At 43.3% G+C, this 16,214-nt stretch overlaps 1 protein-coding gene across 1 annotated transcript; it reads left to right on the top strand.

Annotated features, from left to right (window-relative positions):
• The first annotated feature begins 1,006 nt into the window (after positions 1 to 1,006).
• On the top strand, positions 1,007 to 13,918 carry LYG1 (lysozyme g1). Its single transcript, XM_012787023.3, has 6 exons — positions 1,007 to 1,031; positions 5,889 to 5,963; positions 7,889 to 7,993; positions 9,472 to 9,674; positions 12,490 to 12,622; positions 13,599 to 13,918. The coding sequence occupies exons 2-6, from the start codon at positions 5,921 to 5,923 to the stop codon at positions 13,715 to 13,717; spliced, it is 603 nt and encodes a 200-aa protein (XP_012642477.2). The 5' UTR covers positions 1,007 to 1,031; positions 5,889 to 5,920; the 3' UTR covers positions 13,718 to 13,918.
• Positions 13,919 to 16,214: the final 2,296 nt, after the last annotated feature.

Here is a 16,214-nt window from a genome sequence, read left to right as displayed (position 1 = left end):
CAGATTTGGTATCTGTTGGTAGTTTGGAATAGGCTGGCAACCTGTTTTATAAATAAAGCTTTATAGGAACACAGCTATGGCCATTTATTGACATATCATCTATGACTGCTTTTGTGCTACAGTTGCAGAGGGGAGTAGTTATGACAAAGACCACAGGACCCAACCGTCTATCTGTCCCTGTAAGAAAAAGCTGCTAACCCCTGGTCTAGAAGCTCTGTTTACCTAAAATACAGACCAAGAATAAGGGGTTTCTGACATTCCAAATTCAATTAATTCCTTCCTTTCTTCTTTTTCTTTTTTCTTTTCTTTCTTTCTTTCTTTCTTCTTTTTTTTTTTTTTTTTTTTGAGATAAGGTCTCAAACACTGTCTAGAGTGCAGTGGCATCATCATAGCTCACTGCAACCTCCAACTCCTGGGCTCAAGTGATCCTCCTGCCTTAGCCTCCCGAGTAGCTGGGACTACAGGCATGCCCCACCATGCCTGGATCATTTTTCTATTTTTGGTAGCGACTGGGTCTCACTTTGTTGTTCAGATTGGTCTCGAACTCTCACCCTCAAGCGAACCTCCCGCCTCAGCCTCCCAGAATGCTAGGATGACAGGTATGCACCACCGCACCCAGTCCCTTGTTTCTTTTCTTTCTCTTTCTCCTCTCCCCATTTCCATTCTTTCCTTCCTTGATTTCTTTCTTACCTAACCTGCATTACCAGAAGCTGATGTGAATGAAAACAAGTGTTGGAACTGAAAATGAAATAGTAAAAGTTAACCTACAACTAGGCTCTGCCTTCTAAGGTGTGGTAAGAAAATAATTGGTTAAATGTTTTCAAAATGTCAGGACATTCTTGAATAAGAGCCCTATATAAGTTCAAAGTATTTGTAATTATTATGATTATTACTATAATTTATGAGATTTGTCATAAATCTCTTCATAATAAGATGAGGTCAACACTTTTAAAAAGAGGAAGCAGGCTAGGGACTCTATATAAAGTGCTGTGGGCTCATTGCTTTTAAGGACAAGAGCTAACTGAAGACGGGTGAGTGTAAACCACACGTGTGGAACTTATGCTCGGGCTTATTGAGGGAGAGAAACTGGTGTATGGGGATCAACTGGTAATGATTGTGTCTGCTGCTGAGTAAACAAGAAAGGCTGGAGTCAGATGAAACTTAAGGACCTTGCAAGGAAAATCCAAGTTTAAAAAAATATGTAGATGGGCCGGGTGCGGTGGCTTACGCCTGTAATCCTAGCACTCTGGGAGGCTGAGGCGGGTGGATCACTCAAGGTCAGGAGTTTGAAAACATCCTGAGCAAGAGTGAGACCCCCGTCTCTACTAAAAATAGAAAGAAATCAATTGGTCAACTAAAAATATATAGACAAAAATTAGCCGGCCATGGTGGCACATGCCTGTAGTCCCAGCTACTCAGGAGGCTGAGGCAGGAGGGATCGAATGAGCCCAGGAGTTGGAGGTTGCTGTGAGCTAGGCTGACGCCACGGCACTCTAGCCTGGGCAACAGAGTGAGACTTTGTCTCAAAAAATATAGATATATGGAGATGATGGAATGGTTTTTTTCTGTTTGTTACAATACTTATAAACATTTAGATTTCTTTCAATGCTAGTATGTGGTTACTTTTGCATTTGTGAGCATGTGAAAAACAAAAAATGGGAGAACAGAAATGTGCGTGCATTTAACTATAGTTGTAATAGGTCAAATCAAATGTCTTTTTGTTAATTCAAAGCCAAAGGAATTTGTTGGTATTTTGCCAGATGGTAAGTCTCTTCCCTGTACCCCTGGCTCAGTCTTGCCAGAGTTATATTAAATCACACATCTTAAGTGATGGTTTTATAACAGAGTCTTATTTTCTCTGGAAGCATTGAAAGAACTAAGACTAACATGTCTAACAGTTTTGGCTAACAGAATAAAAGGATAGACAAGCTTTGTGAGTCTATGGATAGAACAGAGAGGCCAAGGTCTCTTAGATTTGACCTTTGCTCAGATTGGGACATTCCTGGGGAAATTCCCAGCACAAGGCGAAGAGCCTTCCTGGGTTTCTCAACTCTGAGAAACTCAGATGCGAACGGTGAGGAAAGCAGCCCAGAGGATGCTCTGAGAGAAGGGACTCCCTTCAGGTCACAGTCTCTCCCAGCAAGGACAAGATTTGTCTTCAGGGAGGGAAGAGAAATGCTCAAACTTTCTGAGCCCTTCCAGGCTGGTCACCATTACTCACAATCCACATTCAGAAAGTATCTATTTTCACAGACCATATGAAAGTGCAATTCTGCACAAAGTGACAGTTTAAAAAGAGCCATCACGTTGCTGTCATATATTTTTGCTCTAAAAAGTTAGCTTTTTCTCAAGAAAACAAAATCCTATTGGCAGAAGGATTTTATATTTGTGATTGTCATTGCTATTATTATTTTAATTTAAGGCCTGTCGGTACATAGCAATCTGTGAGGTAATGGGCAGGGGTGTCGCCGTGTGTGTGCGTGTGTGTGTGTGTGTGTGTGTGTGTGTGGAGGGAGGGGAAAGAGGGGACGGCAAGAGGAGTATGAGGAAGATGTGATGCCACTGGAAAGGATTGTCAGCCCACAGTGAGCAGGCAGATGCAGAGACATCTTAGTGACGGAAGAACAGCAAGAACACAGCTTAGAGCAAGAGATCATGCCTAATGCAGTTGCGTAGAGCAGTTCTCATTTCTCCCAGCATCAGATGGGCAGCCACGATGAGGCAGGGGCACCTTTATCTCTCAGCACATCAGGGTGTTAATACATCTCATTTCTGGGCTGGTTGGAGGGCCCCAAGGACCTGTGATGCTGTTGTTCAAGGTTAAGGTAAAGATCCAGAGCGTTCCTGGGAAAGCAATGGGAGTTTCACGGTGAGAGAACTACAAGACCAAAGACATTTGTTTATACCTTCTCCAGAAAAATTGTTGAACTGGAAGAAATGGTTCACCATGCCTTAGAACCCTGACCAAAGGCTTTGGGAATTACAGAGTACTCATTGGAGAGGGTGGGTAGAGGAAGATGTCCTGATTAAAGTTACCAGTGGCCCATGAGGGATGCTCTGATCATCAGTTTCCATGGTGCCTGGCGGGCCTATTAGTCCAGCTTGTGGACACCCGCTTGCTATTTGTTACTGTTTTGCTCTCCAGGAAGGGAGAAAATGGATGCCACGCAGATATCATGCTTGGCATCGTGATCATTGGGCTGTCTTGGCCTGACATCTTCATAATGTTTTCAGGTGCAGGGAGCCACAGGGGTATTAACAAATGAGTCAGAGGCAACCGATGGACACTCCTTGAGCACATTCCAGTTATGCCTCAACGATCCCTTATATACATAGTACTTTTCTGCACCTATAAAGTTGGGCATGGAGTTGGGTTAGTTCAACATTCTGTGTTTATAAATTAAGCACATTGTCCATCCATATAAGAAGTCCATTGTCACTTCTTGCTCTTCCCTTACTTAAAAAAAAATTTATTTTAAAGACTTGGCCTCAGGGGCAACCAGAAAGTAACTCTGTGTTCTTAAAGCAAATGGCACATGTATTTACATACACTTTTCAGTGAAGTGCTTTCTCAACACAGATATTTAGCTCCATGCTTGGAAAATAAGATAGCTCTCATGTTGCAAAACAAGCTAAGTCCTTCCACTTGGGTTTCCAAGAGGAAGTATTTTTCTTTCCTGGAAAACTGCAAAAAAGACTGAAATACCCTGGTTGAGCTTGAATGTGAGTGGTATTTTTTTTTTTCTGAAGGGTCCTTCCATAAAGCCAGTCAGAATCCTCTATAAAAACACATTTTCGGGAGACCATGAGCCCTTCCTGTTCCTAAGCAATTCTTTCTTCCTGGATTGACTGTCCTCTCTTGTTCAGTGCTGAAGGCTCAGGGATCCTGAATAAATGATTTCCTGTTGGGTGATTAAATCTGGAAGTTCCTGCAGACCTACCTAAGCTTCCAAGTTCCTGTACCTTTCTGGTGTCGGGACTGAGCATGACACTCTCTGCTCAACTAAGCAAAATCAGATAGACCATCTCAATGTTATAGTGAAGAAAACCAAAAAGCATGGCCACATCTGAAGGACACACGCCCCCTCAGCTTAAGAAGACAGAATTCAAATGACTTCTTTAATGCCTCTCCATGTTGAGACATAATCTCTTCCTGGGTGTTTAGAAGAAACCGCACATAAGAATAACCTTAAACCGAGAGAGATGAGAAAAGCACCATGAAAGTGCTAAATACCACATTTACATGCACACTCCTACGTGTAATGATAATAATAATTCAAAATGACAAGTCTCCAGGCTCAGCTGACCAAGGGTGGTGACAGGAAACACCCTGCAGTGGGATGGGTGGTGGCAGGTCTCTGGGGGTAGGGGTGGCAACTCTAGCATTCCCTGGGGTCAACTGCAAACTGTTCTGGGGGCATCTGGGTATTAGTTTAGTAGCTAATGGGAGAACCAGGGTTGTCTGCACTCGTGTACGGTGATTAAAGAATGGTTGGGATGAAAAAAACACTGAGCACATGGGCAGAGGCTCAGTGGTGGCTGGGTGTCCCTTCTTTAGATCCATGAGCACCTCATGAGTTCAATCCTGGGACCCATGGCCCAGCTTCTTGGGGATTTGTCTTTGCTGCTGGAAGTAGCCTCTCTCCAGTGGGAAATGTCTTCCACCCTCTTCCTCCACCCAAATCAAAAACCAGTATATGTTCCAAGGCACTGAGGAAAGTGTGACCTTTCTTCTAACCTGAAGAAAAAAGAACCCAAATTCAGAGAACTAAATACAAAATGCTCGTTTTTATATTCTCCTTTGAAAATGAAGGCCTAGGCTCTTGGGATAAGGCACATGCATTGAAAATTTGCTTTTCAGAGTCTAGAGTCAGGTCACTCTGTTTCTTGGTGTTGAGAAAATATCTTGACTTCTTGAAATAATTAGTATCCAGTGACTTGATGGTATGTTGAGTCCCTGTGGGTTGAGTAGAAGTCTCGTTCATTATTTTTTTTTATTTTTATTTTTATTTTTTTGAGACAGAGTCTCTCTTTGTTGCCCAGGCTAGAGTGAGTGCCGTGGCATCAGCCTAGCTCACAGCAACCTCAATCTCCTGGGCTCAAGCAATCCTGCTGCCTCAGCCTCCTGTGTAGCTGGGACTGCAGGCATGCGCCACCATGCCCGGCTAATTTTTTCTATATATATTAGTTAGCCAACTAATTTCTTTCTATTTATAGTAGAGATGGGGGTCTCGCTCTTGCTCAGGTGGTTTTGAACTCCTGACCTCAAGCAATCTGCCCGCCTCGGCCTCCCAGAGTGCTAGGATTACAGGCATGAGCCACTGCGCCCGGCCCATCATTTTTAAGTTAATTGAAAAAACGGATAGAGCTCTTGTCCTACTTTTGCTTTTTTTTTTTTTTTTTTTTTTTTTTTTGAGACAGAGTCTCGCTTTGTTGCCTAGGCTAGAGTGAGTGCCGTGGCGTCACCCTAGCTCACAGCAACCTCAAACTCCTGGGCTCAAGGGATCCTCCTGCCTCAGCCTCCCGAGTAGCTGGGACTACAGGCATTCGCCACCATGTCCGGCTGATTTTTATATATATATATATTAGTTGGCCAATTAATTTCTTTCTATTTTTATGGTAGAGACGGGGTCTCGCTCAGGCTGGTTTTGAACTCCTGACCTTGAGCAATCCGCCCGCCTCGGCCTCCCAAAGTGCTAGGATTACAGGCGTGAGCCACCGCGCCCGGCCCTACTTTTGCTTTTTTTACTATGATTCAAATCATTTGTTTTCTTGGTTCAGATATAAGGAGGCTTGCTCCTTTCACCCCCCTTTCCACAGAAACATCACATACTATTATGATGACAATTGACATTTTTGTATCTTCAAGTTAATTTTTATTTTAAAAGCATTTCAGGAGCCGTAGAGCCGGGTCATTGACATGTCTGCATTGTGGCTGCTTCTGGGCCTCCTTGCCCTGACTGGTGAGTGTGGTGCATTCTTCTAAGTGACCCTGCAGCGGGGAAGGATAAGCATAGCAATATAATGATACTTCTGATACTTGAAACTGCAGCAGAAAACATTATTTTTCTCCTGAGCTTTCCAATAAATCCCTGAGTTAGGAACAGCCACTGACAAGCAGCCTCTCCTCCAATGCCCTACGAAAGGATGGGGTCTCCAGAATGTGGGGTGAGCTTAAAACAGTGTTGCTTAAGGTCAGACTTTAGATATACACTACTGACAACTGCTCGTTGTCTACCACAAAAACACTAAAAGTATTCGTTGCATTTATTTATAGTCCATATATTTCCGTAGAAGAATTGAGGTGGTTGCCATAAAAATACTAATGTAATTCAAATAGAAAACCAAACTAGTATCAAGAGAATTAAGGAGATGTGACTAAGCTAACCATTGAGGCTGACATAGTAGCTATGATTGAACTTCACCTTTGGTCCTAAGGTTCATTGCAGCTGGAGCAAAAGGGAAAAGTGCTTGTTTTTTGATAAATAAAAGCAGGAGATATAGTTCCTTAGGAGAAGCTAAACTTTTCCTGGCTCTAAATTGAAAACATTTCTCAAGATGGGGTTTTATATTCATTCATTTATTTATTGATCTATTCATCCAACAAGTATTTAAAAATTCCTACAAATGCTAAGCACTGGGAATAGAAAGATCTTGGAGGATCCTATAATATGGTTAGGGAGAAGTCCACAAGGCAGGAAGCCATTAGTGATACAACCAACTGCAACATTAAGGGTATTTGTCACCAATAATAAAGAGAATCAGTTGGCTTGTTCAATTTTTGGTACACTCATAAAAGACCAGGTCTTTTCATTTCCACATTTCTCTCAGATTACTCCTCACAACTTTGTAAAGTGTAAGTACTTATGCCAAAATACTAGTTTCTTCAGATGTCAACCCCATGAAGCTCTGAGGAAGAAAACAAAACCTTAAAATGCATTGATGTAAGCATACAGGACACATATGATAATATGCAAGAGATCTATTTCCAAAGATCTGCAAATCATTAAGGGTTAATGATGTAATCAACTTTAGTCAAAGAATAAAGTAAATTGAAAAGAGTAATCTGATGAGAAATTCTCATGGGCTTACAACAGTGAGATGATTCTCAGAAGGACTAAGCTCCTGCCTCAGCAGGTGTCTTGTTACTGGCTCTCATGCGCCCTCCTCCTGGTGTCAAGAGATGGAACGATCTTCTCTTCAGTGGCCTTTGTGAAATCCCAATAGAGCCTAAAACCAGTCTTTCCCTTCAGTGACAACTGGGATGACAGAGGCAGGTGGAGGGAGGTGGAGAGGACAAAGAGGAAAGGTCGGAAGTGAGAGGGAACCCCCATGTCGAGAGCTGGTCCCATGCCTCACTGCATGTGTACCCTTCTTTGCAGCCTTAGACCCTCACCTAGAAGTGCCCCTGAGAGAAAGGGAAGCCAACCAGAAGTCCCAGTTTACAAGCAGCTCCTTTACTTTGGGTCTAGCTTTATATGTGTTTCTCCAGAGCAAACATAAACATCTCCTAAATGAGTTAGAAGGATCTGAGTGAGAAGTGCTGAGAGTTCATGTAAGATATAAGATGAGAACTACTTTATAGAGAAGAGACGATCTCTGATTTATTCCAAAACACCCCAGAGACTTGTGAAGGGTATAATTGCTCCAGTCGTTCCCCTCCTCCACAGGATAGGAGGTGAGAATTTAGTATCAAAGTGGTTTCTGTGATAATTTCTTAGCACAGTGTTAATTTTAAATTTCAAACGAGTTTCAATGGCAGAATGAAGTTCATGTTGCTATTGATTTTATTACAGTTATTTTTATTTATGTCATTTCATTCATGAAAGAAGAATGATGAGACTTATTCTAGTTCAGTGCCTTAGGTTAAACTTTCCTCAACCTACAGACTCATCGGAAAGCAGCGACTGGGGATGCTATGGAAACATCCGAACCTTGGTCACCCCTGGGGCATCCTGTGGGATTGGAAGACTCCACGGCCTGAACTACTGTGGTAGTTATATCCCCTCACCCACTCCTGCCCTCTCAGCATTGCCTCTGGGTTCCCACTGTTTCCCACAAGCCCCAGGAGACCGAGTGGTGCAAAGAACTTTGGACTCAGAGTCCAAGCCTTGTCAGAGCCCTGGCTCTGCTTCTTGGACAGGTCGCTTAGCTTGCCTGAGCCTCTGTTGAAAGGGGGATAACAGTAAGGTGTTTACTTTACAGTGTTGTTATCAACTCTGATAATACAACGTGAGTGAGAGTGCTTTTTAAACAATAAAAATGGGCCCGGTACAGTGGCTCACACCTATAATCCTAGTACTTTGGGAGGCCGAGGCGGGTGGATCACTCAAGGTCAGGAGTTTGAGATCAGCCTGAGCAAGAGTGAGACCCTGTCTCTACTAAAAATAGAAAGAAATTAATCGGGCAACTAAAAATATATAGAAAAAATTAGCCAGGCATGGTGGTGCATGCCTGTAGTCCCAGCTACTCGAGAGGCTGAGGCAGAAGGATTGCTTGAGCCCAGGAGTTTGAGGTTGCTGTGAGCTAGGCTGACAACAGGGCACTCTAGCCCGGGCAACAGAGTGAGACTCTATCTCAAAAAAATAAAAATAAATAAATAAATAAACAATAAAAAATGCTTAGAAGATGAGGCTAGCCAGGTAAATTAGCATCAGTTTTCATTGTGCTCAGTAGTCTAATTATTTCACAAAGGTTTAAATTCACTTTTTTTTTTAGTGTCATTTAAGATTGGAATGGTGGGCAATTGTAAACAGACCCATCAAGGGAAACTGTCCAAGGACTTGTAGGGTTTGGGAGAATTTCTCCTTCACATAATGTGCCTGTTGTAACCAATGGGCAGGCACCCTTAATTGGGCAACCGTGTCTGGGGTGCTTAGGATGGGACTAATGGTGCCTGTGCCCACAGAATTGTCCTGGGTGGGCCAGAGCAGCCTCTGAGAGCCCAGCTGAGGGGCACTGGTGGCCACAGAGGATGCCTGCCTGAGGGGATGCTAACTGAAGCTCACAGGTGGAGAGACCTAATCTCAGGTCAAGGAATGGCCACCAGAGTTTTAAGGCCAAAATTTGGTTCTTAGGGAGAGGCAAAGATATACAATGTAACCAAAATGTCAAAAACAAACAAACAAAAAAGAAAAAAACTTTTTATCGGGTGGTGGGCAGGCGGGAGGGGGGAGGAGGAGAAGGGTGTGTACTTACATAACAAGTGTGGTGCGCACCACCTGGGGATTGGACACGCTTGAATCTCTGGCACATCTCGGGGAGGGGACAGGGGCAATATTTGTAACCCTAACAATATTTGTACCCCCATAATATGATGAAATAAAAGGAAGAAAGAAAAAGACCAAAATTTGGGATTCTCAGTCCTAGACCACTACCCAGATCCTTGGAATGCACTTTCTCTCTCTGCTTAAGCTCCCGTTTCAGCATAACTCACACCGGGCTGCGTTCTTCCTTCTCTGTTTGCTTTAGGAGTTCGTGCTTCTGAAAAGCTGGCTGAAATAGACATGCCATACCTACTGAAATACCAACCCGTGATGCGAACCGCTGGCCAAAAGTACTGCGTGGATCCTGCAGTGATTGCTGGTGTCTTGTCCAGGGAGCTTCAGGGTGGCAACGTTCTGGTCAACGTGGGCAACATGGGCAACATGGGCAATAGGATTAAGGTGATCCAGGTAACTCTCCATTCTGCTGTGTGGCACAACTCCAAGGAGGCACCTTAACTATTTCCTTTTTTTTTTTTTTCTGTTTTTTTAGGGGGGGGGATGATGGCATAGCTCCATTACACACAGAGTGAATGAAGGTCCCTAGAATAGTGAGAGTCACAGTTCTGCTTCAGAGATATGAGAGGCAACATTTCTGCTTCATTTTGAGCCATGTCAACCAGGGTACCCTATTGTGGATTTCCAATAAGGCATGGGTCCAGGAGAAACATCACAGGTTAAATCTTTGCTCAGTTATTTTGTAGCCTTTGATTTGTTCAATGACTTTGAATAAATCATTTAATCTCACTGCGCCTCAGTTTCCCCACCTATAAAATGCCATTCTGATAATTATGAAGGTTCAATACAACAATGTGAAAAAACATGTAGTATCTGGTAGATTCTCAACAAATGTTAAATTCCTTTTCACTTGTCTTTTTCCTACCCAATTCTTAGTTCGCAAGATCAAGTTTTATTCTTGCATAAAACCTGCCTGCCATCATTTGTCAGACAGACACTTCCAGGGAACTGGTCATTAACCCCATTGATGGACTACTCTGCACAGGGGAATCCAGGATGGCAAGGCTGAGACTGAGGCTCGATATTTTTCCCATTGCATCTCACATTGCTGTTGTTGTTGAGAAACTTGAATATTGCAGTCATTTTTTAAGGTTTTAGGAAAATTTATTTCTCAGTGATCTCTTTAAATTTGCTTCCCATGACCACTTTGTATTATGCTTTATAATTTTTAAAAGTACTTTCAAATACTTTATCTTATTTGGATGTGAGGATCTATCCAATAATCTGATGAGATAGGGTTGGGGGGCCATGTAATCCATCCTCAGCAAGGGAGAAGATGGATGAACACGGAGGGAGTCACTGCTGCAATGTCACATGCAGCTGGACAGTGCAGGACTGGGACCAAGAACAGTGTCTTGTGGTGTTGGAGCTGGCGTCATTTCTGCTGCCCTGTTCTGCCTCCTTTGTAAAATCCGGTTTTGAGGATAAGGATGAGTCTATCTCCTTTGAAGATGAAATAAGAATTCTCCAGATTCAGATATTTCTCCCAGATATGGTGAAACCCACATGGAAGTGGTAGTCAAAGGTGTATAAGAAAAGTTAATCAATTAAGTGTGGGATGATATATATACATGTGAAAAGTTAGATGTCCCTTTAGATGTTCAGATCATCTGGAAGGAGAATTATAAATACAGACAGAAAAACCCCTTCCTGGCCTGTTTGGAGGGTCTGTACTTGTGGTATTAAAGGAGGGCATCAGACTGGTATCTACGCCAACTCAGCCACTAACTCAACCTCTCACCCTGACGTTGAAGCAGTAGTGAAATGTCTGCTTGTCCTTCCCATAGCCCAAACTTCATAAGTTTACTACTTTTTTTTTCCTTTGGTAAGAACACTTAACATGAAATCTATCATTTCATCAGATTTTTTTGTGTACAGTACAGTGTTGCTAGCTATGGGCACAATGTCATACATCAGATCTGTAGAACTTACTTGTCTTTCATGACTGACATTTTATACACATTGCTTGACAACTCCCCATTTCCTTGTCCCTCCAGCCCTGGAAACTACCATTCTATTCTTTGCTTCTATGAATTTGGCTATTTTAGATACCTCATGTAAGCAGAATCATGCAGTATTCATCTTTCTGTGACTGGTTTATTTCACTTACATAATGTCCTCAAGGTTCATCTATGTTGTCGTATATTGCAGGATTCCCTTCTTTTTAAAGGTAGCATAATATTTCATTGTATAAATGCACTACATTTTCTTTCATCTGTCATGGACATTTAGGCTGTCTCCATCTCTCAAGGTTCATCTATGTTGTCGTATATTGCAGGATTCCCTTCTTTTTAAAGGTAGAATAATATTTCATTGTATAAATGCACTACATATTCATTCATCTGTCATGGACATTTAGGCTGTCTCCATCCCTTGGGCTATTGTGAATAGCTCTGAAATGAACATGGGAGTGCGAGAGATATCTCTTTAAGATACTGATTTCAATTCTTTTGGATAAATACCCAGAAGAGAGATTGGTGGATCATATGGTAGTTCTAATTTTAACTTTTTGAAAAACCACCATACTGTTTTCCATGGTCGTTGCACCATTTTGCATTCCCAGCAACAGTGCACAAGGATTCCAATTTCTCTACATCCTCACCAACACTTGTTGTCTGTTTTCTATTGTTTATAATGGAATACCTGAAATTGGGTAATTCATAAGAAACAGAATTTACTTCTTACAGTTCTGGAGTCTGGGAAGTCCAAGGTTGACAGGGAACATCTGGTGAGAGCCTTCTTGCTGGTGGGGACTCTGCAGAGTCCCAAGGTGGCACAGGGCATCCCTTGCCAAGGGGGCTAAGCATGCTAGCTCAGGTCTCTCCTCCTCTTCTTATAAAGTCACCAGTCCCACTCCTGTGATGACCTATTAATCCATTAATCCATGAATGGATTAATCCATTCACGAGGGCAGAGTGCTCATGACCCAATCACCTCTTAGAGGCCATACCTCTCAGTTCTGCCACATTGGAGGAGATGAACATTCAAACCATAGCAATTGTCTTTTGTGGTTTTGACAATAGCCATCCTAACAGATGTAAGTAGTTTTACCATTTAATCCTAATCCCCTGGGGGATTAATCCCCATTGGTTCCACCAAAGGTGGAAGGAGAAAAAGACAAGGGAATCTAAGGAGCAGCACTGAGCCACACAGCTCAGTCACCCTCCCACCTTGTTGACCCGCTCTTCCTCTGCCTTACCCTCTCCAGGACGCTGGCTTGTCTGTGCCCACATCCTGGATTAGTGAGTCCCAGGTTTCCCAGAAGACTGAGATTCTTACTACTAGAATCAAAGAAATCCAGAGGAGATTTCCAACCTGGACCCCTGACCAGCACCTGAGAGGTACGTGCAACATGCCGGGCAGCTGTTTCACAGCACAGAATAGGGATGCGTGTAACACATTGCACAGATTCCCCAAAACCACAGTTGCCTCCTGATAGGCAGTTAGGAAGGAGAATCCAATTAACTGCTGAATACCCTGAAGCAGTGAAGGGCTGCTAGGCCAGCATTGTTAAGGAACCCACAAGGGGGCTTCACTATTGCTCACTGCACAGAAAGCCAGTTACTGAGACGATGAAGATTGTCAAGGTAGAAAGGATTTGTTACAGGTGGACATGTTAACTGGGAGGTGGGAGGTATGGACTGCCTCAAATTTGCCTCTCCAACCAACAGGGTCAGGAGGTTTTTCTGGAGGCAAAATGAATACTGCACCGGGGAGCGAGCATCATTGCGTGTTTGGGGCAGAGTGCAGGGCACGCAAGCGCAGTGAGGAATCATGCTAGTACACACATCCCATGATCAAAAAATGGCAGCTAAGTCCTTCCCAGGGTGCGGATTTTAGTATTATAATGAGCTAGGGGTTAATATTGGTCATTCTTTCAGCCTTGCGCACAGGCTCAGCGGGTCCTTGGGCACAATCCGTTGTGGGGTATATCTTATCTTGTCTTCTTTGGAAAAACAGGTGCACCTGTGTAATTATCTCCTGGCTGCTGCAAGGAGGTTCCACTGTTTCTGGGAAAGAAGCTCAAAGGAATGCATTAGTACAACACAGTTAAAAAGTTTTGGTCATCAAATCTTACTGAGAGCTCCCTATATTCTGCCTACGTTGAAACTGTAGTTGCTAAACTACCAGTGTCGAGATAAAACTCACTGTCAAGACCACTTAGAGCAGCCAGCCCCAGCCACAAGATGAACACTGAAAACTCATTTGAAATATGAGGGAACTGAAAACACTGTTTTAAAAAAAAAAACAAAACAAAAAAAACACTTTCTTATTTATGGAGCCGGTTACAGCATTGATCTTTCACGTGCATTTCAGGTGGACTCTGTGCCTACGGTGGGGGTGCTGGCTATGTCAGAAGCAGCGAGGACCTGAGCTGTGACTTCTGCAATGATGTCCTTGCCCGAGCCAAATACCTCAAGAGACACGGCTTCTGAGGCTTCAGACGAAACCCAAGATCGTTATCACATATGAGGCCTCTAGTATTACACAGATAAAAATAGCCAATGGGGGGAAAAAAAAAAAAGAAAAAAAAATAGCCAATGGGGCCTCTAACTGCAAGTCTGAGTTTGACCTGAAGGTCATCAGAGTAGCATGAATCACATTAAAGGATGAATTATTACCTGCATTTTGTGATCTGTGGTGTGTGTGTGTGTGTGTGTGAATTAAGGGCTATGTCTCTTTAAAGGTATTTCTATGGACGTTACCTGTAACGTGGGTCTCTGTGAAGTGAATCCTAGACCTCACTGGCTAGTGCTGCCAGATGTAGCAAATAAAAATACAGGAATCCCGGTTTAAATTTGAATTCCAGATACGTAATTTTTTAGTGTAAGTCCCATGCAATATTTGGAACACATTTATACTAAAAAATTATTCATTTGTGTATCTGAAATTCAAATTTAACTGGACTTCCTATATTTTATCTGGCAACCCTAATATTGACTTCTTTGATAAAAATCAGAGCTGGATTTTTTTTTTTTTTTTTTTGAGACAGACTCTTGCTCTGTTGCCCCAGCTGGAGTGCAGTGGCATCATCCTAGCTCACTGCAACCTCTAACTCCTGGGCTTAAGCGATCCTCCTGCCTCAGCCTCCCAAGTAGCTGGGACTTCAGGCATGTGCCACCACACCCGGCTAACATTTTCTATTTGTAGTAGAGACGGGGTCTCGCTCTTGCTCAGGCTGGTCTCGAACTTCTGACCTCAAGTGGTCCTCCTGCCTCCACCTCCCAAAGTGCTAAGATTACAGGTGTGAGCCACCGTGCCAAGCCCAGAATTTCAAATTTTAATTGAAAACTCTTGATGAGAAAAAGGGTCAGATGGGTGACTAGCCTCATCTGTTGCATGAAATACTTTCAGGAAAGTCACTTGCTAGATTTGCAGCATCATCTTAACCCTAGGTTTGTCTCTCTGTCATCTAAACTACCTCCTCCTTTCCTTTCCTGAATCACAGAACCTTCTCCTGCACCCAAGCTCCCTAGCTTCATACCCAAAGTAGCCAGAACTCATCTAAACGATTCCCTTGTTTAGCGGCACAGAAGTCACCAAGAGAGCCAGGCCACAGGAGGTAATTAATCAGTTGGAGCTGCTCTCAAGTACATTGACTGTGTATTATACTGGTGAAGTATTGAATTTGAGGGTTTGTGTTCTGTAGAAGTAGTTAATGTCCCATTCTACCAATTGTACAATATCAGCACTTTACAGAATGTCATTCTAGAACAAACGTCACCATTTCAAGTAGGTTTAGTCTGTCCCCAAACAATTTTTTGAAGCAAATCGTATGTGCTGAGCACTGTATGAAGCACTACACCAGAGTCTCTGCCCCCAAAACTCTCAAATTATAAAATGTAATTGGGGGTAGCACCCCACACCGAAGAGAAAAGAGCCAACCACACACCTGTGCACAAGGTACAGACCCAGGGCCTCCACCAGGTGACAGTGCTAGATGCTCACTACTATGTCAGTGGCCCCTGCAACCTCCTGGTGACCTTTGGTGCCCTTCACCTCCCCCAGGGCCACTTCCTTTTTGGTCTCCCAACCCCCTGCCTTCCAAGTCCTACTCAAGGCAGAATCCAGTTAACAGAGTCCCATCAAGCAGAGCATGACTGGGAAGACCTCATGAATACATCCCCTTTGGAGATTTACATTTCACTGGTACAAGGAAAATAGGATGTGAGGCACTGGCTATGAGCCCATGAGGGAAACATTTGGGTGAATAAAGGCCTCCTGAAATCACACCACTAGGGCAGCAGCATAGAGCTCCCACCATGGACACATGTGCCCAGTAAGTGGGGGTAACTTGTGTAGAAACTGGTGATGTCTCCTCCTGAGAAAACATCTAGCCAAAAAAACCATACCAAGAGCACCAGGATTTTGCAATGGGAGCTCTGGAGAAGTCGCAACAGAGTTAGAGGTTGGTAAAAAAATAGATAAATAAAAATAAGGGTATAACACATCTTATTTATACCCTCTACCTGTCAGCCACTGTATTAAGAACTGTAAATGAGGATGAAAAGACACAGATAGTCCTTGTTTACGAAGACCCCTTTTCTTTTTTTTTTTTTTTTTTTTTTTTTTTGAGACAGAGTCTCGCTTTGTTGCCTAGGCTAGTGTGAGTGCCGTGGCGTCAGCCTAGCTCACAGCAACCTCAAACTCCTGGGCTCGAGCGATCCTTCTGTCTCAGCCTCCCGAGTAGCTGGGACTACAGGCATGCGCCACCATGCCCGGCTAATTTTTTATATATATATCAGTTGGCCAATTAGTTTCTTTCTATTTATAGTAGAGACGAGGTCTCCCTCTTGCTCAGGCTGGTTTCGAACTCCTGACCTTGAGCAATCCGCCCGCCTCGGCCTCCCAGAGAGCTAGGATTACAGGCGTGAGCCACCGCGCCCGGCCCGAAGACCCCTTTTCTAATTGAGACATGGATAAGTAGTTTAG

Source organism: Microcebus murinus, chromosome 3, assembly GCF_040939455.1.
Source record: "Microcebus murinus isolate Inina chromosome 3, M.murinus_Inina_mat1.0, whole genome shotgun sequence".
NCBI lineage: Eukaryota > Metazoa > Chordata > Mammalia > Primates > Cheirogaleidae > Microcebus > Microcebus murinus.
The sequence above is the reverse complement of the archived record's forward strand: the minus strand, read 5'-3'. Positions and strand labels throughout refer to the sequence as shown.